Source organism: Syngnathus scovelli, chromosome 10, assembly GCF_024217435.2.
Source record: "Syngnathus scovelli strain Florida chromosome 10, RoL_Ssco_1.2, whole genome shotgun sequence".
NCBI classification, from domain to species: domain Eukaryota; kingdom Metazoa; phylum Chordata; class Actinopteri; order Syngnathiformes; family Syngnathidae; genus Syngnathus; species Syngnathus scovelli.
In genome coordinates, this window is record NC_090856.1 from 10,094,279 (window position 1) to 10,117,003 (window position 22,725).

The 22,725-nt window shown below is 44.7% G+C and overlaps 1 protein-coding gene across 5 annotated transcripts in view; it reads right to left on the minus strand.

Annotated features, from left to right (window-relative positions):
- prdm5 (PR domain containing 5) overlaps positions 1-21,794 on the minus strand; it is a 63,207-nt gene extending 41,413 nt beyond the window's left edge. The window contains exons 1-16 of one of the 5 annotated variants that reach the window (XM_068652144.1): positions 21,606-21,794; positions 21,415-21,513; positions 20,864-20,947; positions 20,366-20,488; positions 19,416-19,587; positions 18,937-19,114; positions 18,638-18,733; positions 18,296-18,417; positions 17,762-17,841; positions 17,026-17,349; positions 16,563-16,656; positions 15,736-15,896; positions 13,301-13,394; positions 6,084-6,169; positions 3,568-3,672; positions 3,117-3,311 (exon numbers count right to left, since the gene is read on the minus strand). In XM_068652144.1, coding sequence (XP_068508245.1) covers positions 3,147-3,311; positions 3,568-3,672; positions 6,084-6,169; positions 13,301-13,394; positions 15,736-15,896; positions 16,563-16,656; positions 17,026-17,349; positions 17,762-17,841; positions 18,296-18,417; positions 18,638-18,733; positions 18,937-19,114; positions 19,416-19,587; positions 20,366-20,488; positions 20,864-20,947; positions 21,415-21,507 — 1,977 coding nt within the window. In that variant the 5' untranslated portion in view covers positions 21,508-21,513; positions 21,606-21,794 and the 3' untranslated portion in view covers positions 3,117-3,146. Of the gene's footprint in view, positions 1-1,996; positions 3,312-3,567; positions 3,673-6,083; positions 6,170-13,300; positions 13,395-15,735; positions 15,897-16,562; positions 16,657-17,025; positions 17,350-17,761; positions 17,842-18,295; positions 18,418-18,637; positions 18,734-18,936; positions 19,115-19,415; positions 19,588-20,365; positions 20,489-20,863; positions 20,948-21,060; positions 21,197-21,414 lie in introns of those variants that run through there. The other 4 variants (XM_068652145.1, XM_068652146.1, XM_068652147.1 and 1 more) reach the window with 4 other exon arrangements.
- Positions 21,795-22,725: the final 931 nt, after the last annotated feature.

Here is a 22,725-nt window from a genome sequence, read left to right on the forward strand (position 1 = left end):
GTCAGCGTGTGTTTGTGCATGTGTGTGGTTGGACCGACAACAAGACAAGAACAGTCATTTCATTTGTTTAACTTCCTGTCCAGCCCCAGCAGCTGCTTGCCATCACAACATACTCAAATTGTGTATACATATTCCTTTTCAAAGTTGGGTTTCAAACCTGGGTTTAGGATAACAGTCAGGGTTTCAGATTGGGGTTTTAAGATCGGGTTAGGATTTTAAAGTCAAGTCATTTTAAATTAGTTTTGTTTTCCTTGGCCCAGGTTTGGGTTTTGAACATCGGTTAGGGTCTCAGGTGGAGGGGTTAAGCTTGGGTTGGGGTTTGAAAGTAGGGTTTCAAGGCAGAGTTGGAGTTTTAAAATGGGGTTTGAGTGTTAGGTGTCAAGACAGGGTTATAGGACACAGGTTAGGATTTCAAAGTAGGGTTTGGAGTCTGGCTTAATGGTTTAAATAAGGCATAGGCTTCCCAACTATGCTATAAAGGCCGGGTTAGAGTTTTGTAGTAGGTTTGGAAGTCAGGGTTAGGGTTTTAAACTACGGTTTGTGTTTCAAAGTAGGTATTGAAGTCAGGGTTAGGGTTTTAAACAAAGGTTGTAAAGACAGTGTTTGGGTTTGAATGTAGGGTTTTAAAAATGGGTTAGGGTTTCAAGTTGGAGTTTAAAGCTCGCGTTAGAGGGTTTTAAGCATTCACATCGGGCATGCGTGCGTGTGTGGTCTGCCTCAGTGGTTAATTCACAGGCCCAACATACAAAACCTCGTCCATGGGACAAAGTGAGTGGGGGCAGGGGAGGGCAAGGGGTGGTGGGGTACCTCGCCGCAAAAGTTAGCACCCCTGCTAGTGTGCACGTGTGTTTATGTATGTGTGTCAAGGTTCAGTGGAGCGTAGCACAAATCAGCACATGAAAGGTGGGTGGGTGCGTATCCCCAACTCGACAGGAAACAGGCCCGAGTGGTGGCGGCGGTGCTGTGTTACAGCCACAAACGGACAAATTCAAAACATGAACGACAGTAGTGAGGACAAAACTATGTCAGACGTCGCTTACAGAGGCATCTTCACTCATTGCCGTTCATATTAAGGTTGGAAATCGTTAGGTTTGCAAAATGGGTGTTTCTACCTGTTGCCACGGCAACACCTGTTATGCGTGCCGGCGCTTGGCTGTAAAGGGGTGCTAGTGGTGGCATAATGACAACCTGTGGAAAGTGGTGGGACGCATGCGAGGGTTGCGGGGAGGGGGGGCAGGAAAAGTGAGTTTTCCATTCCAAACCTGCAATTAAGTGCACGCATGAACACACTCGTACAGGGATGCTAAACGTTCGATGGAAGGCGAGGATGGGACGAGGGAGGTAAGTGGCGACGTCACGGCCGACTGGGAAAGTCCCGAGAGAAAATCACATGTTAGGAAAGCCAAAAGGGGAAATGTTTAGGGGAGGCAACGGTAGACACAACACGTAACTCACATTCTACATATATACTGTGTAGATATGCTATAGTATATGTGAAAGAGAGCGAGATAAATAGATAGATCTATTATAGACTATAGTATAGCTGTCCTATGTTAGTGCCACATTAATACTACTCCATTTTGCAGAGTGCCACTCTGTTGACCTCGTCCCCACTTTTCACATGTTGGCGCGCATCTGTGGGAATGTTTGTATTTTTTTTCTTTCTTTCCACTCAATTCCAAAACAAGCAAACACAGACAACATTGTGCTCGGAATAAGACATTGGGACAAAGTTCGAACTCGGCCGCATCTTCCGTCATCCCTCGGTGACGCAGACGGCGGTCATGTCCCGTAACCAGAACGCGGTGCACGACAAATCGTCCAACCGCATGGCACGCAATTTATTGACAAACACGGCATCTTCTCACACAGCTAAATACGGCGCGCCTGGACACGGGCCGCTGGGAAGCGCAGATGAGAGGCACCTTAGCGTGACGCCGCTCGGCCCCAATGAAAGGCCTCAATTAGCCCGGCCCGGAATAGAAGACAGATTAACAACAAGACGCAAACACTTTTAATCAGCGTCTCGCTAACATGCCATTACATGAACTCATCAGAGATGCGGGAGAAGAAACATCAAAGGGGACTTGGAGTGAAAATGCGTCCATGTTTAGCGACGCTTACTGCTGCCGCACAAACAGAGAAAAGGCTCAGTGTCACGTAATTACCAGAAAGAATTGTTGTTGTGATGATAAATATCGCTCATTATGCGGTGAATTTCTCGCGGTATGTCAAGATATTGTGTTTTCACGTTATATTATAAAATCATGTTATTTGAAGATACAATCTTTTCACGTTATCAAATTCAAGTTATCACGATATTTGATATTTTATCGTGTTTTCATGTGAGATAAGAATCATTACGACGCATTTATGTACATTATTTCAGTACATGTATTCAGGTTATCACTTTATTTCATAACAATATTTTCATATGAAATTAGCACGTTTTTTACGTGAGGTGATTTTCACCTTTGGTGAATGTATCATGTAATTTCAAAATATGTTTTCACGCTATAATGTGACATCACATTATTTCAAGATTTGACGGTTTTATGTTTAATGGCGCAAGTTGAGCACAAAGCACAATCTAACTTTGACTGTGGCTGCAATACACTTCTTTCTGTACACGTTGAGACAAATATAAATTAAATTTAAAAAAAGTTGTGCAAGACTGCTTTGCACCGAGCTACGCCTTATAGAGAAAACAACCCATCTTTTTATGTTTGCAAACAATCGACGCCGGGGTACTTCTATGTGGCGGGAAAGTCAGCGTCTACCACTGACTCAGTTGCTCCGCGATTGTTTGAGAATCGTCATTCCACGGAGCAATAAACACCATTGAAGGTAGAAAATAAGATAAATAATAGAAATATCTATTTGCATGTTGTAACAAAAACAAGCAGCTAAAAATAACACTGTATTTTGAACACGTACAGTACTGTGAAAAAAGTCCAATGGGTTCTTGTTTTTTTCCAGGGAAACTGAGAAAAACACACCACATTGAACACATCATTCGGATGCAATTTTGAGAAGGATCTGGAGAAAGGTGCCTATTCGCTCAACACAGACTTTTACACAGTACTGTCTCTTTGGGACAACGTGTTATTCCGTACGTCTGTCTGTCCATCCAGATGGAGGTCCGTCTAGCCATCTGTCTCTCCATGGACGTTCTCCATATGCACTTTGAGGTAGTCGTTGCGCGTGAACTTCTTGTGGCAAAGCTGGCACTCGGCCATGGGCCGGTTGGGGTTGTGAGTCAGCTTGTGGCGACTGAGCATTTTCTTCAGGCTGAAGGACAGGTCACACACCTGTAGCCGCAGAAAAATAAGGGGAAAGGAAATGTCAACAATGCTAGCAGATAGCATGCTAAAAACACAAATGGACCCATTCATGTTTATTTTGGTGCGTTCCTACTTCCTGTTTTTGGTTCCCTTTTTCCATTGTCTTGATCAACTGCAGCTTTTTGTCAGCAAAGAACTTTGGTTTTGGATCTCTGCATTCATTTCGTGTCATTCCCAAATACATGGTTGAGCAACATGTAGCGTGAAGGTGAAGGATACTCACGTCACACTGGAAAGGTTTTTCTCCCGTGTGCGTCCTCATGTGTTCATCCAGGCCTCTTTTCTGACTGAAAGCTTTGTTGCACTCGCTGCATTTGTACGGCTTCTCCTGCAATGCACACGTGAACGCACAAGGTTACATAATTCTCCTCCCCTGACCATGTCGGTGTATCTGTGGATTATTTCTCGTAATTTCTGTTTATTTCTATTTTGCCACCAGGCTGTTATCATGAATAACCGTTAAGGAACAATCACATAACAAGGGATTTGAACATATATCGGCTCGCCCGTACCAAGATGGCTTCTTGACCTCTGTCAGGGCGTGGCTCAAATCTACGGGCCCACCCGCACCCTGATTGGATGCCGCTGTTAATCGTCGCAGGCGCCCCCAGTCACTGTGGGTGCGATAGCAAAGGCTATGGGCATGTTTGGTCTCCCGTTGTCAAGGCAACGGGGTGAATGCAGGAAGTTGAGGGCCTGGGAATAAAACGCTATCATGTGGGCGGGGCTTGGCTGACACAGGATACAAAAGACCGTGTGTGTGTGTGTGTGTGTGTTGTGAGTGTTTGTTAGCATCTAATTCAGGGGTGTCCAAGGTTTTTCTTCCAAGGGGAGCAAACAGGAAATTGAAGCATTTAAAGGCTATTTTAGCATTCTTCGCCATCTTTTTATGAAAACAAATAGAATAGAAATGTTGATATTATTTTATTTATAAATACTTCTTTTAGGATTTTGCACATTTACGACAACCAATGCATCATTCGTGCTATTGGCCAACGATGTGAAAGGAACATGTCTCTCTTTTGGGGTACTGGGCCACAAATGGCCCCAGGGCCATATTTTGAACACATCGATCACATGGAATTTCTTTTGGCCATGGAAAAAAAAGGAGGTTAAAGTTGAAGAGTCAGAAAACACATGGACACGAGGCTTTTAGCGTACCCACAATGCTTCGGTGCACGCGACCCCGTTAACACGCAACATCTGTACCTGTTGACCTTCACTCTGCGCCAGCTGTTCAGCCTGATGACCTCTGACCCGATGGAAAAGGCAAAGCTTCGAGTCTTTGTTTGTTTACGAGGAAGAAAAGCTCACTTCCTCGCGTGGCGTCCTCGTTTGTAAAGCAACATGCAAACAGGAAGCGGCGACTTGGGCCCTGCAGACGATCCGACGCCAATCCAATTGTTGCATTTTGACATTTGGAGTTCTCCAAGAAGAAGACAAACTATTGATACTGCACTTGGATTAAAAAAAAAAAAAACAAAAAAAAACCTAAAACGTTGCACTTGGCTAAAAATACAGCAGAGTGTTCAAGTTAGTTCAAAAGAAAATCTAGGTAGAGAATTGAATGAGCAGACATTTGATTGGATCATCATGAAACTTTTCAAGTCTGTTTTGCTTGTTTGGTCTGGTGGTTTGTTGTTATTGCGCGAAGGCGTGCGGTGGCGTGGCTTCTCATTACACGCGGAAGTGTTCTTTTATGGCCCTTTTAAACACACACGGCAGCATGTTCTTGTCTTTAATTGAGGTTGACGCAGGTCACTGTTGAAATCAAACAAAAACATTTTCTCTGGATGATTCCTCAGTGACCCGCCGTTGGCCCACCGAGGCACCTTTTAATATGCGTCTGCTCGTCGCACTGCCAAAGCCACATGACCGGTTTAAAAAAAACGACTTTATTAAAAAGCTCCTCGTAACCGCAGCCGTTCAAACGTGTTTCATTCTGACTCGCCACTGATGCTGTTTTGTGCCCAAACACACACGACAAAGCGTGACCCTGCGTGCTAGTGCTAAGAGTTGAACGTGCTCGCAGAACAACGTGAACCTTCGAAGGTGATGCTGACAAAAGTGTGCAAAGCGGAGACGAATGAAGTGAAAAAAATGGAGAAACCAAATTGGGGCCCGAATTTTCCTTCCTGACTTGACTTTAGTTTCACACGCTGGTAAGAAAAGTTCCCAGTCGTCTTGTTGAGTCGACTGTTTACAAAAAAGGTAAACAGCAACTACTTTTAAGCACGTGGACGTATCGAGACTGGGAGTCTGGCTACTTTCCCAAACTTGTATATACTGCGGCTGTATATGTGTCATGGGGAGGTTTTTGTCACAGAGGACATGGATAAAAGTTAAACACGCGCGGCATAAGCGACTTCCCGCACGTACGTATTTATCCAGGCGCTACTCAGAGGAAGCTATTTTGGGAGTAAATGTTTGGTGAGTCGGCGTGAATCACGACGAGTGGGTCACGGAGAGGACGCAAGACAAACGTAGTTGTGAGAAAAACTTTTGAGATCCAGTAAGTTTTGTTTTTGATTTTCCAGGTTCAAAAAAGCCATCAAAAAAGAATTGCTCACATAGTTGAAGTCAAGAATTTGGGCATCGGTTCCGTGCTTAATCCCGCCAACACGTCGGTAATAAGTACGCCGGTGAGACAATACAGATGTTGGACGTTACATCAACGTGCATTTTAGAAGACAATAATAGCAACTAGCAAAAGGAGAGAAGAAGCGGTGGAAGACTTACTCGAGTGTGGGTGCGGATGTGCATCTTCAGACCGTCGTTCTTGCTGAAGGCTTTGTCGCAGTACGGGCACTGGTAGGGACGCTCACCTGCGGGATCAGACGGATACGTTGAAAGGTTCCGCAGCAAAATGCGGTTGGGACGTGTACCATGTGACATCAATTTGACAAATTAGGTTTTAGGGACATTTCTGTGCATGGGAGCTAGCATTGGCACTGAAGAACACACGTCTTCAATCAAGTCATCCACAATCAGCTGCTCGGACTGCATGTCCGCTTTATCTCTGTGTGATCTCCAAAACTGACTTGACCCAGCTACCGGTGGAGCGCAAGCGTTTTGCTTTCCGAGCCACACAAACTCTACGCTGCCCCGGCGAACGTTTGTGTTGGCCGGGGAAAAACATCCTGGCTCGCCGTCCCTACGCTTCGGGGAGCACATCAGACGCGAGACCGGTCGGAATGAAAAGCGACTCCGGCCAAAAAGAAAGAAAAAAATTCTCTGCGAATGATCCCCATCTGAGCGCACCCCCGAAAGATGACAAAGGGGAAGTGACAGGCTGTCAGTCAAAGGCCGCCCGGACACATGGATCTGTTTTAGCGTGCGCGTGATCCGCTTGCACCACACTTGATTGCTGATCTTAAGAGAGAAAAAAAAAAGAAATAGCATGAGGTCACTATTTATGAGCCATGAAAACCTTTTGACAGGATCCACTCAAAACGATCTTGGATTCACATTTTATTGCATTGTGAAGATTGTACGTAGTGAAGCATATGTGACACAAATGTATCAAATCGAGCTTATAAATCCAAGAAATGTCAGCAGCGTGCTTTAAAGCATCAGGTAACGTCGGCCTACGATGCGAGGTTATTTTTGCAAAGGCAAGCGAGCTCTTGATTTGAGGTTAATTAGCTGCAACCGCTCAGGGATGTGCCACGCAAACGCTCTCAATAAAGCCAAAGGCGTCGTGGGGAAAACAAGATATAATGGCTTCTTGGCTTTTTCACAGCTAAGCAGACAAGATGCCGGAAAGATGTTATTCAAAATTGTTTCATTAAAATCCAATTATGAAGTTGTTCTCATGGCATAAGGGTGTTGACTTTGAATTACTGAATTTACTTTGAACGGATACATAAAAACAGATGCCATTCCGTTTTACTCAAGATTGTGGCTAAGGGAATTCAATTAATCAACTCTAAAGGAGACTGGTTGTCTGTAAGATGTTTCGGCGAGGCGGAGGCCTTTAATTGTACAGACAGAAACATTTGCCAATGTTGACTGGCGCTACACAATGAATCGAATTGTAATCGTGAGCACTGCTGCTTATCTAATCAAGCACTTTTTCAACCACCAGGGGGCGAACGCATGAACGGTCACACAGAGAGCTGAAAGTCCAGCAAAAATTGGAGATGATCATCTCGTGCCTTGAGAGGAATTGACATCTGTTGTCGCAACTTTGTGATTGCATTTAGCTAGCTAGCAACCAGAGGCTAGCTGGCAGGCGGGCGTGGCCGTCTGTGCCGCACATTAGCGGACAATGGCCAGATCCTGCGAGGGCCGCTATCCAAAGCCACACTGGCACACCGCGCTGCGCCACTATTAGCACGCTAATGCCTTCCCCAGGACTGAACCCGATACCACACACAAGCATACACTACGCTACACAAGGCATTGAGTTTACTCGCTTTCAAAACACATCTGGCCTTCACATTTTCCTGTTTGTCAACAACAAAAAAAGGTCCGCAGGCTCAAGTGCACCAGGGGAAAGGGGATTTTCGGGACATGTTGCCATGCGTCATCGGGCCGCCAAGACTTGCGTCGTCTCATTACTTCCTGCCACCACGGAAAACAATAATTGTTTTTGTCACGATTAAAGCGACGAATGCGGTTGTCTTCAGGCAGAAGTGACAACTGCAGCATGGAACTGCAACGGCTCTCTGTAACCGTCTTGCCTTTCGCTAGTGCTCTTGAGTGAACGTAACGGGAAACCTGTACTTATTCTCCAGATTGAACCAGATTGCTCGGGGATTACGGGGAGGCGGTGGCGGTTTTACGAGTGCCGCGACGCTAACTGATTTAGCATGTGCTGAAACGGAATACCATCTATTTGACCCCCGGGCATCTAGACGTAACAATCCTCGCCTCCCCCCACCTCTATAGCTTCTCCCACCGTGGCTCTCTTCTGCTAATCGATCGTTTTGCTCTCTATGAGAAGAGTTGGGAAAAGTACTTATATTCTGTACTTACTATAAGTAGAAATACAGACTACCGTGTTTTATGCTAATGTTAACTGTATTTACAACTTTACGACCGCGCTAGCAGCACGCTCAGACTTGCATACAAATTAGGCCCAGCCTAGTTTTACAATACTGGTGTACTTTTTGTGGAATTAAAGTTGTGAAAAATCTAACAAATTTCTGGGACAAGGAATTTATACTTCAACTGTTTCAAAATTAGGAGGTTCTGGGTTCAAATCTGGAAACTGAACTAAACTGCTGGCTAAATTTCCCAATTGTCAGTGACAAGCTTTTGTCCAAATACCCCTGGATTAAGATTTACGCCTCAATGTTTACCCTCGTCAGTAACGAAGTATTTGTAATTTGTTACTTTCCACTGCTGTCAGCAGATCTGTTTAGCAGATGGTCAGGCTTTGTCGCAGTCTGCTGTTACGAAGAACGCTTTTGGAGCCTGAAAGACATTAGCGCTGTCTGTCACGATTAATCCCCCGGCTTCCTCCGCTTGAGCCACAGTCCGCTCAGTCCACTCAGTCCACTCAGTCCACCGTCCTTCTGGCATGCCAACAGGGTGCTGCGGAGTAATGCGATATAGCCGATAAAAGATTGCCTTTGATGCGCCCCGAGGAATGCCTGACAACTTGACCTTGGTGCTACAACAAGCGCCTCCACTTCCGCAAACTCTTCTCGCACTGCGGGACATTTGACGTATCCATAACGGACATTTGAGATATCTGTGCGTACGTTTTCTAATGCTTATTCATGGGTGAGTTGGATCTCATCCCAGCCGACTGCCGCCACAATCTGAAAGAGGGAGGACAGGCCGTGTCCAAAATAAATCTAAGAGATGGAACTGAAGGACCGGAAAACAAAACCCAGAATATTAGATTGCAAGGCCAATATACAATTCACATTTTATAACATGATAACGAATTCCAGGCTGTTACCATGACAACAACGGCGACAAAACAATCCGTGTTCCCGATTGAACCGTCTTTCCGTACTTTTCAAGTCTGGTCTGCGCACAATTAGTGTAACAAATGACAGCGAGATGGAGACTATTACATGAACAAGTGACTTCGGAAAGAAAGACCCCCCAAAAAAAAGGTGAATTGTATATCGGCTTGTTTATTGGAAGTTGTCTCCCCCGTGAAGGGAATATTTGCAGAGGCCGACTGATACGATGCCAGATCAGGCGCAGCACGCATTGTAGACATTTGTAGGACTCAATGACAAGCTTGTTTATGTAATTACAGCAATGCTTCATAATCTAAGTGGCAGCGCATTCCCTTTTTTATTGTGGGTTTATGGAATGGCTCGTTGAGTTTAATTTGGAAACTGGCTAGTTGCAAACATTTGAATCGTGACGACCCAGTCGAGAATTTGGGTTCGTTGATGTATTAAGGACTGGGATGTCAATTGCTCTTTGTATCAAAACGTTAGTGGGCACTGACTAATTACTGGGTCAAACAAAACACTGTGTTGCATTGACTCCAATGAAGCATTATGCTTCCCCTCCCACCACGAACCACTTCCAAGCATTGATAGGCTGTCAGGTTTACTTGCACCCGCTTCAACTAGGTTTCTCATTCCCATTCGATTGTACACATACAACTACTATATACATCCACTTAAGGCCTCCAGTGGCTGAAATATCAAAGTCAGACTTGGGGCTTTTATCATGAATATGCACAGCCACTTTCTTGAGAGTTCGGGAAGCATGAAAGCTTGATTTGTTCAAACGCGGTTCCCCGAGTTTACACTGCAAACTGCGCCTGAACGAGACTTTTCCAATGATGTCACAGTGACAGTTATGGCTTCAATATTCTCCACCGTCCCATTTTTGGTTCTTGGCCATGTTCTGTGTGTACACACACAAACACACACACATGGACTGGGAAAATCCACCCTCACCACGTTTTGATGTAGCGACGGAGCCATTTTTGCACCAGTGTAGGAGCCAAGAGAATAAATTAGCAAAAGAAGGGAAGGATTCATCACGACTACTGAGTTGCACAAAGTCGCGGCCGCGGTCCGTCCAGCGTTTTTTGACAGCTGCCATTTTACGGCTTGTTGGTGATCTCATAGCGGGGCAGCTCGGCCAGGCCGCGCCAGCCGCTGCAGGACGGCGACTAATTTGTTTGACTTGAGCATGATCAAACACCATTAAAGGGAAACGTAATCCAAGCTAAATATACAGCCACCACGACGAGATTTACGGCTGCGCGTTTTTCCCGTATTCCATGTCTTGGCTTGACCCGCTTCTTTCATCAGTGGTGGGAAGTAACAAAGTACAACTACTTTGTTACTGAACGTCACTCTTGCATAGTGTTTAGATCAAATTTGACCTGTTTTGACAATCAGAATACACAATGTTGTTTTAGCACTCTGAAGTTTGATTTTCCTGAAGTCACCCGAAATACGCAACACTAAAAATAGTTCAAGATGTCAGACTTTTGTAGGGATTCTACGTGTCCTTGTACTTGAGTGCAAAATGCGAGTACTTTTGCCCTCTGTCTGTCATCGTGACGGCCACGTTTTGGGAGATGAAGGAGAGGAAATCTCCTGGGAATCTTTTACAACGCCGTTTGTGTGGTGCGGATAAATAATCAACTGCCAAAGGTTCCTGTGCAGCAGGAAGACAAACAAGATTAGCGGCGCGTTGTCCATTTTACGAGGTTTTTAGCTCAGCTGGAGGCAGTCTTTTGCAGATTACTGACAGGCCCGGCCAGAGCGGCCGCTTGCCGGAGCCCCGGGGCGAGTCGAACAATTTGCGGATATGATAAAAATGTTTTCTTTGTAAATGTTTCCAAAAGTCACACTGGACACTGGAATGTGAGAAAACGGAAATAAAACAATCACCGCGGGTCTACTTGACGTCTTCATTGTCAATGGGTGACTCAACAGCCGTGTCGTGATTATTTTGTATTCTTACTGTATATTTGGATATGGACAGCATGGTGGGCTAATGGCTAGCATGTCTGCTTGGGGGTCAAGAGATTATAGGGTTTGAATCTTTGTTTTCATGCGCATGTCAATTTGACCCAAATCCGTTGATACAAACATAACTGGAGGGTTGAAGTTGTTTCTCACTACATTATGTTGATTTCACACTTTTCACAGCTCCGACACAACATTTATACAAGTCTAGAGTCTTTCTTCTTCTGTCTGAGAACAACGTGACCTTGTGGGGATGGCCGCTCCGGGCACGACTCACGCCTTTCACCGAGGCTTCGTACACAAAAACGCGGACACACACAACAAACACACGCACACAAAAATCTCCACCTATAGAAGGAGGGGACAGATTTACAGCCAGTCGGGGTCACGGGTCGTCCGGCTGGATGCTTTCTTGGAGTGCTCTTTTCTCCCTTTGCTCCTTTCTTTCTTTGAGGTGTCCTCTCGGCTCCCACCCCTCCCCCAGCATTCCTCCCTTTTGTTTATTCTACATAAATACAATCAGAGCGGGCCACATGGCTTTACATTCTCCAGCGCCTTACACACATCCACAGAAACACACACATTTACAAAGGAAGCTATTGACAAAGATGGAGACCACACTGAGCGCGGCAACACCTGAAGGCAGCCAATGAAACGGAAGACCCGGTAGAGACGTTTTTGCACAGCCATTGTCGCAACAGCATCCTACACATCAGATCCGCCTGGAGATTTTTAGTTAGGCCAAACGTTCCTGGGTCAAGCTCCTGGCGGAAAGTGAGTGTCAGGTGTTCAACGTCACACTCCTGTCCTTGCACTCTTTAAGACCACACCAAGTGAGACAGACGCTTTATCAAGATGAGAAAGAGAGAGAGAGAGAGAGAGAGAGAGAGAGAGAGAGAGAGAGAGAGAGAGAGAGAGAGAGAGAGAGAGAGAGAGAGAGAGAGAGAGAGAGAGAGAGAGAGAGAGAGTATTGATACAGAGACAATACCAAGACTTTTGGAAGTCGAGACAGAGAAAAGACTGAAACTTGTGGAGATTGAGACTGAGATGAGAACTCATAGAGCATCATCTTCTTTTTGACTGACACTGACACAAACTATGGCAGGAGGGAAGAAGGCAAAAATCATCATTTAAACTATTTCCTCTGTTTTTACGATGACTCTGCATTGGTCAAATGACACTACAAAAAAGAAAAAAAAGTTGCTTGGTAAATCAACGTATCACTGACTGATGTTTTAACCGTGCGTGATTTGCATGAGTTTATCTGATGACAGAAATAAACTGAGATCATTTATCCCAACACGGCAAGAGAATAAAGATGGGGGAGAAGCCAAGTGTGTGCGGGCGTGCGTGTGGTCATGCCAGGTCTCTGCAGCAGTCAGTTGGTAAGGAGATGCGTAGGAATGCGTAGCTTTCCAGTTTAAGGTCCTTTAATGAACATCCAAGCGCTCCATTCTGTCTGGTAGCCATGTGTGCAGTGCATTTCCAGATCATGTTTAGGGGGGTAAGCAACTGAAAAATGTACCAGTGGGAAATGGATCAAACTACCGGATGAATTTTTGTTCGCGGTTGCTTTTAACACATTTTCAGCTCTAAAAATTCTCATTTAAGCAAGAAATGTCAGGGGGAAAGTGTACTGTCATGCTTGAGTTAAGGGTAATTTAAGAAAAGCTTGTCATAAACATCTTACAGACATCTGCTAACTGTTTTAAATTGGGAAAATGCAGCCTTCCGGAAGATTTTGAATGAATATGACCTCGCTTCCTTTTTCATTGCTGCACATTCACGCCATAATATGTTACAATTTTATTCCATTTCGGCCTCTTAGATCCCCTTTAACATTCTTTAATTATGTTAAGTATCCTGAGCATCGACCCCCCCCCCCCACACACACACAAATTCAGACAGACTAATCACAGCGTGGCATAGAAAAAGTACCCCACTGCATGCCGTGTCTGTAGAATTATGCCAAGTATGTTTGTACTAAGGTCATTGAACGTTATGCTTCTCAGCCAGCTAAGCTAACGAGACTAGCATGACCCCACTGACCTGTGTGACTGCGGATATGGACCCTCAGCGTGCCGTTGCTGGCAAACTTTTGTCCGCAGTACGGGCAGATCTTCTCCTTCTCGCCTGTGTGCGTCTGCAACAAAAATTTTGCATTAACACACTTTTCGCCACACATGGTCATAGTTTTGCTATTGAGTAAAAGATCACACATTTTTCATCTTGTGGTATCTTGGTACCAGAGAACTATGTTGTTGTTTTTTATTCAATAAAGAAAGGCACAATTTAAGTAAAGGTTTGTTATCTTTTGGCACTGAAGGTCACGGTGCACATGTGGCCTCATATCCTCCTCCTTCATCTCCCGTCAACTCCCAAAAGTCCCTCCCGACCCCCATCGCGCTCGGCGACCTCCACCGAGTCAATCCCCGCATGCTTCGCCATCCAGCAAACATCACCGGTGTTGCCGCGTCGTAAACGCACCGCCGTGAGGGAAATGCCTCGGGTTGGGAATGCGGGGAATTTACTGGAAGCATATTTTATAGCCCGATGCGGATGGGACTGCTCACCCAGCGAGTCTGTCATTTGCACATTTGACAGAAGTGCGATCAAATCTACAGCAAAACACACAATGCATGCATGTACTTGTTTGCACCCAGACGGGAAAGTACCAGCTGTTACCCCAGATAGGGTAAAAAAAAAAAAAAAAAAATGTAATGTACTTCTTTAAATGGGATCAAGATCCCTATAATATTTTAATGTATATAATAACAGCAGGACTCAATGAATAGTTTTATGCCGCCATCTACATGGAGACTGCTCCTCAAAAAAGTCGTCGTAAAAGTCATTCCTTGGAGAGGATATAAAAAACTTATGCCTGTAAGCATTATCATTGTTTGTCTACACATTTGCCCTTCAATGGTTTTCGCCATTATGTAGTAGCATTAAGATAGCGGGGGCATTCCTGAGGCAAATTATTTGCTCGGTTTTAAATAAACCTGCAGTTCTCTTTGTTTTATGTTTATGCGACGAGTGACTCGTGTACTTTGATTTTCAGTGGCAAAACGAGAACTGTTATTGGTTTGGAATGATTCCCGAGCACTTGGCAGCATCAACCCAACGTCCTCTGCCGGCACTCGTTTTCTTGATTACAATTGTTTCTTCTGAAAATGTCCTCCGCGAGTTCCATTCCAGCTTTCGTAAAGCAGCTCCAGATAGACATCGGCCGGTTGAACTTTCAAAGCCATTTTTCATTTGTACAAAGTCATTTGTCAATTGAAACAATGATTGAAAGCCCAGGCCTGGAGTTCCAAGGCGAACATTTTCGAAGAGTAATGGCAGCCAGATCAAACCGGGAACGTGCGGCGAGCTGTTTGGCCTCACTCTTCGCTGCCATTACTTTTGATTTGCGTCAGGCCAGGCAAAAAAATGTGACGTGGCCTAGCGAGCCTAAGCGAACATGGCATTGAGAAATATTTGACATTGTTTTGTGACGGGCAAAGTTTGCGGCCAGCAGGTTGTCGTTTCCAGCGGCAGCACAACTTTGATCGCCACGAGGACCAGCTGGTGGAAAGGCCGCATTGGCGTCGCTGTTTATGAGTATTCTTTTCAACTTTGGCCAGCTTAGGTGCCGCCATTAGTTTCTTCTTGTTTTTTTCAGCCAGTAGTTGTTTAGCTAATATTTGTGTATCATTCATGAAATATGTCTAACAGACTACATTTACATGTATTATATATGTATATTTTTAGATTTTTGCATTCGAATTTATATTTCTGTACTTCACATCAAACTTTTTTTTTTTAAATGTTCTCATATTTGTGTATTATCCATCCATTATTTCGAGGTTGGTATTCCTAATGCTTTCCAGTATTTGTGCAAAAAGAGAGCATGTGTCATGAGCCTAAGCGAACATGGCATTGATAAGTGTTTGCCCTTATATTGCATGGGGCAACGTTTGCCTCCAGCAGGTTGTCGTCTCCTGTGTTAGGCCCACTTTGATCACGATCCGCGATCACGCAGCGGCCTCCGGGTTCCCCGCTGTTCGGAGACGACCCCCTCCCGACGGCACCCGTCGGCCACGTGGCAAGAAGGCGGTGGCGATTTCAATCTGGATGCACGTTGTCAGATCGCGGGGATGCTAATCAGCGGCTGGATCAGTTTGGGGCTCTGAAAGCCCCGCTGAGCTAATGGACGAGCTGCCTTTTTGAATCAAGGAAGAGATCAATTCCCGGCTTTTATAAGGGCCTCCCTACCTGGGTAGAGATGGACCTTTCTTGCCAGCCATCAGCAGTGTTTAACTAAAAACGTAGCCGATGTTAACAGAGGTGGCCACCATCCTGAGGAGATGTTTAAGGCCTAGTGGTTGTCAAAATTTGACTTCGGTCTTTATTTTAAGAGGATGAGAATATTTGGATCACGCTTTGGATTAAGAAGTGTAATGCTTTGACGTGAGCATTTTAGCCGTAGCCGTATCGCTCACCTTCTTGTGGCTCTTGAGGACGGAGGGCGTGACGAAAGCCTTCTCGCACAGGTCGCACTTGTATTTCTTGTGGCCGTCGTGCACCACCTGGATGTGCACGTTGAGCGTGTCTTTGCGCTTGAAGGTGGCGTTGCACTGGTCGCACTTGAACGTCCGCTCACCTGCAGCGAGAGGGCTTCTTTGTCAACAAAAGCTGCTCCCGGGATTTTTTTTTTCTTTTTCTTCAATCATGGCAAAACAATTTGTCTGAGGCCATTACGGGGAATACAAAAGATGACCCCGAGCCAACAATGTGTGTGAGGAAAGTTTAAGGTGAACATGAAAAGATTGTTTGACAGAATAGAACTAAAACCAGAAAGAACCCCGGTCAGAAAATTGGGCCATCATCACAACTCGTCTGCTCATTTAACCCTTTCGATACATTCAGCAACAACGATAAATTATCCATAAGTTTCTTTGTGATTCCATTTCTCCTGATTTCATCAAATATGGGTAACATCTTTAATCAGTATCTTATTGGGCCACCCACAGTAAAATCACCCCACTGATGTATTGTAGGAAGACTGCTATCATATAGCCGGCCTCTTTATCCTACCGAGGTGAGAAATGCCTTCAGCTACATCGCGTCTTTGTCGTTTGTGACAATGCAAGCCGCACAAACCGATTCAGTCACTCGGCCTACAGCGAACACAATATCTTGAAGCTAAGCTAACAGATACGCGTGAGATTCTTTTGCTACCGTATGACCTCAAATAAACGGGCAGAGTGAGCACACGTGGGAAACAAAACAGTCCTTATCAATCTGGACAAGATGAGGTGGTCCTTACTGTTATGGATGAGTAGGTGGCGCTGTAAAGAGAAAGGGGTGCGGAAGAGGGCCTTGCACTCGTCACACTGGAACGGTCTTTCCTCCGAGTGGGTCTGCGAGCGGAGAGAAACAAAGAACAACAAAGCGGCGTCAGCGTGTTTGACCAAGTGGACGTGACGGGATCGTCCACTAGGCTCGCCACTACCACCGCTCAGCTCTGTTGACTTGATAAAGACAAGCGACTTGGCGGGGATTAAAGTTCAAAGTGCTTCTGTTTTTACTCCTCCACCACGCTGCCCTCTATTTATCTGCCTGAGTGACACCTCAATCCCCAAAGTAAACACGGAGGAGAGTAAGGGTTCGCAAAGAGAGCGTAGATTATACTTGTAGCCACCAGCGAGATCTTGATGGACAGCTGTGACATGACACAGGTCATTCAGGAGTTTGTGTGTGTCACTTTTAACTTTGTGCCAATTTCTCACCTTTTTGTGATTCTTGTAAACGTTCCGATGGGCGAATTCTTTGCCACACAGTTTGCACTTGTATGGTTTGTCCTCGCTGTGGATGATTTTGTGTGCCGTCACCTGGTCGAGGCGCTTGAACGAACGGCTGCAGATCTCGCATGTGTACGGACGCTTCTCTATCAAGCCAAGAAAAAAATGGTTACGATTCAAAAAGAAAAAAGGTCTGAAGTGATGTTTATGAGGCTGGTTTATCTCACCTGAGTGTGTGATCATGTGTCGTTTTAGCTGATTAGTGGAGATGAACTTCTTGTCACATGCGTGGCAGTCGAATATTTCGTGTATCTGGGGGATACGGAAAGACAATGCCATATCTTTCTAGTACAATATTGTTTATTTTTATTATTATTTTTGCATACAGTGCACTCTTATCGTACAGCGCTTGGAAGCTATTTACAGTACAACCTAGTTTGTCCCCAGAAAATGTGCCAGTTTTTTAAATAGATGTAGCTTGCAGCACTAAATTAGTGTGAAAAATGTGACATTGAGGAATAATGGCCCCATATGCAATCTTGCTGAGCTACTGTTAGCGCTAGCAACAATATGATAGCCTAACCCAGATTTAGCAAAAATGTGTCACATCCACACAACTTGGAATTTTATTTGTAGCATTAACATAAAGGCTGTGGTTCATTAATCATTGGTGGATTTGGGTTAGGGTGAGGTTAGATTGGGATATCGAATATGAGTAGCTTACCTTTCTGTGCTCTTGCAGATTTAGAGACGACGAGCACTTTCGGTTGCATATGGTGCAAGTCAGTTTCCTTCGCGCACTTCCTAAAAAAACAAAACAATCAATTGATTTGTTGTGTTGTGCTTGTATGAGTTGCTGCAGCCTATGTTAAACCAGCAGTTGCTTGAATATTGATGTAACATTAATGCTAATTTCTATTAGCCCATCTATGGCCCTTCACATCATTAAAACATCTGGTTTACTGAAAAAAAAAAAAAGTACTGTCATGGTGATTAGATCTTATTTAGTGACCACATAACCTCAAAAGGTCCTGTCTGATCTACTTCCCCCTCCCAGAGTCCAGACCACACTTGGGACCCTAAATCTCAGTTCAATCACCCGGTGATATCAAAGTCTCCATCTGGGCTCACCCGTGGCCTACATCCTGCCCTAAATAGCCAAATTATCCGGAGCCCAGAAGGTGCCGCTGCGCAATTACGTGGCAATTACAAGCGAAGGCGGCAGCGCTACTGGAGGAGCCGTAAAAGCGCCGCCGACCTGTGTGAACGTTCCCTTTATGTTTCTTCAGCGCGTCCTTGCTCTTGAAGCGTTTGCCGCAGCTCTCTTCCTTGCAGATGAAGCGGGCGTCGCCTTTACACGCCTCCTTGTGCTGCTCGAAACTGCACGCGAGAAGGCAAAGATGGTCGAGGGGAGAATTCCGTACGTAAAAGATACCATAGTGCTCTAAGTCAAATATGTGCCAGTAAGGACTAAGTCTGGAGTCTGAAAATTAAGCAAGTTTAGTGGAGTCTCCACAAAATGTCAAAGCAAGTCAAGTCATGTGACTTGTGTCACCCTTCAATCCCGCACCGACCCAGTTGACCTACTGCAAAAGACTACCTGGATTCTGAAGTAAAGGAGCTGTGGCACAGGGAACACTGGTGATGTGCTTTGGAGTCTCCCGAAGGGCTCACTGACTCGGAACAGTGCAACACACTGGAAGAAGAACAAGTCGAAATAGAAGACCATTACTTAGGAGTAGTGGAGCCACACTCGAGACTGGCCTCAAGACAACATTTTGCCAGCATCTTCTATTCCTCAACGTCATTGAATATGATAACAAGGAGAAGCAGTTGATCAAACACTGCCATGCGTGATGTTTTGGCTCACTATCATGGCGATATGAAGAGTGGACCCACTGGCGCTGCAGCGCTTGCTTGACGGGGAACTTCTTGCCGCAGTTCCTGCACTTGAACTCTTTCTCATCCATGCCGGGCCTCTGGTGCAGACTCTGCAGGTGGGCGGCCAGGATCTCTTCGCTGGGGAAGCTGCTCTCACACAGCAGGCACGGGTGGTCCTCCTTCTTGATCACCAGTTCTGTCAGCCATTCAGCAAACATGTTGAAACTCGTCAACTGGAATCCAGCCACCACTTCCATGACTAACAGTTGCCTGTAGATGGCAGCGTTGCCTAGCTTCGCATTTAAGATAAGCACAGCTTTGAGTAGAAGATACACTCGAACAGAGTATGTATTGTATACGCTAGTTCTGCAACAATTAATGGACAACTAATTGATTATCAAATTATTCATGCGTCGCAGACTGATTTTCCTTTGTGTTGTTTTTTTGCTTTCAAAAAAGACATTTGCCGCCGTCTGCTCTTACTTTGGAAAACGTACCCATCTCAACCAAGTGTTTTGCCTCTTTGCTGCTCTCGTCCTCGTCTTTGCTGACCTCTTCATCTTCCTCCTCCTCCTCCTCCTCCTCCATGTCACTGTCCAGGAAGCCGATCAAGAGCTCTGTGTCCGTTTCGATGTCATCCACGGCCAAGTAGAAAATGTTCTCGCCGTCCTGAAAAGCCCACAGTCATTTTAGGATGGAATTGCAGAACATCAAAATGGATGGACAGTCGAGACTCAAAAGCTAATCCCGAGAAAGTCACAGTTAAATAATATACAATCAGATTGAAAGATCAGTCGGAATGCTCTGGAATGGCTGTCAAAACGGGGAACTCTGCTTCAAAAGCAGCTGCCGGTCAAAGAGTGAATTTACTTTTAGCTTGCATGTCTGTGACAAGGATATGATAATTCAAAAAAAAAAAAAAAAAAAAAAAGCAACAGGTCAAAGGGGTGCACTTCACCGCGTGAATACCCCCAACGGGCCACGTGATTGGACGCCCAAAGGTCATCCACATGTTTCCTAAAGCTCTGCCTTTCGTCAGCACTGACATTTATTGTGCCCCTCTCGTGCTCTTAATCGTTATTTATGCCGATCTGGAATGCCCTCTGTTTGGACAAAATGGAAGTTTGACGTCATTAGCCGGATGTGAATTCAGAAATGGGTTTGATCTGGTGAACTTTGAACCTGGCTCACTTGTCACTCAGTGTGGTCGTAAGGTTTGAATTAATCACCTTTGATTTTTTTCGTTACAGCCGAAAGCATCCACGTGGTATTTTTGCAAAGTTAATGGTTGTCAAACGACAAGGATAATAATAATAATAGAAACAATAACAATATGCGGTAGACACCGCAAATATTTTGGAGCAGAGAGGCACGCTATTGTCTGGCGTGACTTATTAAAAGTGGTATGAGAAGGCTCCATTGTGTCCGCCAGAGAGAGGAAATGTACCTGAATGGCTGCCAGGTTCTTCTGCTCTTGCGAGGGCGCCTGGTGGACGAAACGCAGCCAGTTGGCGTAGCGCGGATTGCTGGCGTCCAGGATATACAGGACGTCACCCTTACTGCCACGAACCTGCAATCAGCACATGACAGTCTGATGCTTTATCGAAACACACTGCAATAACATCATTAAATGGCCCTTCCAAAGCATAATTTCCGTTCGCAAATCTATGGAAATCTCCATTGCCTGTTAACTTAAACCAACAGACTTTTCGAAGGTAAACTTAATGTGGTTTGGTTAATTACATTTGTACAGGTACTTGTCATTGTTTTGTGTTTAGTTTTCCTTCAACTTCAACTGGGAGTTGTAATGAACACCTTCAAGCAAGGAATACTAACAAGGCATGCCGCTATTTGCTATTCTTTGTGACCATTGATTTTTTTTTCAGTATTGTGGTCAATTAGTATGAGATATCAATTTAACCAAAAAAAGTCAAATGGCATTCACCTCCCACATCAATCTTGTGTCTGCACTTTCGTCCAGCTCACACGGCAGCTTCTTCTCGCCTGCGAAGGGGCCAAACTTTTCTCCCTTTAAACATTTTTTGAAAAACACAATGACAAAAATAGATAACTTATCGATGTGTTATCACAAGACATTATAGAGCTAATGTGTCCCACACTTGCGTGTAACACTGAACGCACCTTCAACTTCCCAAACTCTAGGCAGGGGGGCGTGGGAATCCATGACGTCACTTTTCCCCGACTTTTTTAAAGAACTATCATATAAACTCATTGAGGAGTTTCTCCGTAAGTGCCTTTCTGAATCATTCGCGCGTCATGTGCTGTAAAGTTGACTTATTTGTGTAGAGGTAATGTCGTGAAGGTGAACGAGGGGAACGCGAAGCGGGGGAAAATGGTGGAGGGGGGAAAAGTTGTGCTGCTACGTGGCACTTAACGTCACAACTTGCTCGCGTTTGACAGCCACTTTGAAAAGAGGAGCCACCTCGAAACAAAATCACACCGCGACTGTGTTGGGGAACGAAGAGAAGGACAAACCTTTTTGACCCGCCGCGCCGTGAACAGACCAATTCCATCCTGGACCTTGGACGACTGGAGGGAGAATCTGTCCGGCACGTACATCCCCAACATAGTCTGCTGTCATGAGCGAGAAAACAAAAGAAAAAAAAAAAAATCGGCAAAATGGACGTTTTGCCGACAGGTCATCTGAGGCGAGGGAGCATTCACACTTTGAATTTCTTTACGTCCTCCAACTGCGAGGATAGTCCAGGTGCAGGTCCGGGTCCAGGTCCAGGTCGGACTCGTTGCTACTCTGTTTCGGGCAGGAAAGGCGAACGGCGCCTTCTGATTGGTCCAAAAAGTTTGTAGCTCGAAGCTGCACCTTTCGCTGCATCCAATCAATGACGACTCAGCAAAATCAGGACTTGGTTGATTCTAACGTGAATTATAATGCAGAAACAAAGAACCATTGTTCAGTCCTGCTATTGTTAAATACAGTGACTTTATTGATTACATTATCAAATTATTATATAGTATTATGTATATATTTTGGATTAGTCTGTTTTAATATTACTTGTATTAAATATTTTTATCAATTTCCAGTTTTTGTTTTGAGCAATATTATTACATCAACTGTACTAAATTACTTTTTTATATTTTAATTTCAGTTTTAGAACATCTTCAATATTATATTTTATCATTTATTGGTTCATTTTATTTTTTATGTATCATCATTATTATTTGCGTTTTATATATTCTTATGACATAAACATGGCATGCTATATAACATCCCACAATACTGTTTTAATATTATTATTATTATTATTATTAATCATGCCATAGACCTTCGCCAAAAAATGTGTTACCAAAGGTTTAAAGGCTACAGATACAATGTAATTGATTGATTGATTGATTGATTGATTGATTGATTGATTGATTGATTGATTGATTGATTGATTGATTGATTGGTTGATTGATTGGCATACTTTAGTTCTTGCAACAAAAGTGAGTACACTCCTAAGTGGAAATGTCTCAATTGGGCCCCAGTGCTATGCTATTTATATTTGATATTAGACAGACGGGCGTCACATTCTTTGGCACGGGTGAAGTGAATGGCTTTAAAATGACAGACTTCTGCTCTGGTTTATTATAAATCTCCAGCGGGATCTGGTCCAGACTTCGCGAAGCGCTTCAGCCTGATGCACGAGGGCGGCGCGATACCTCGGACAAATTGACAAAGCAGACGACAGAGACGCATCTGTCTCTTAATTAAAGACGTTCTCGACCGAGACTCTGACTCTTTGGGACCGCCGCCAGCCGTCCGGGCAGCTCACTTTTTCTCGAACCGCC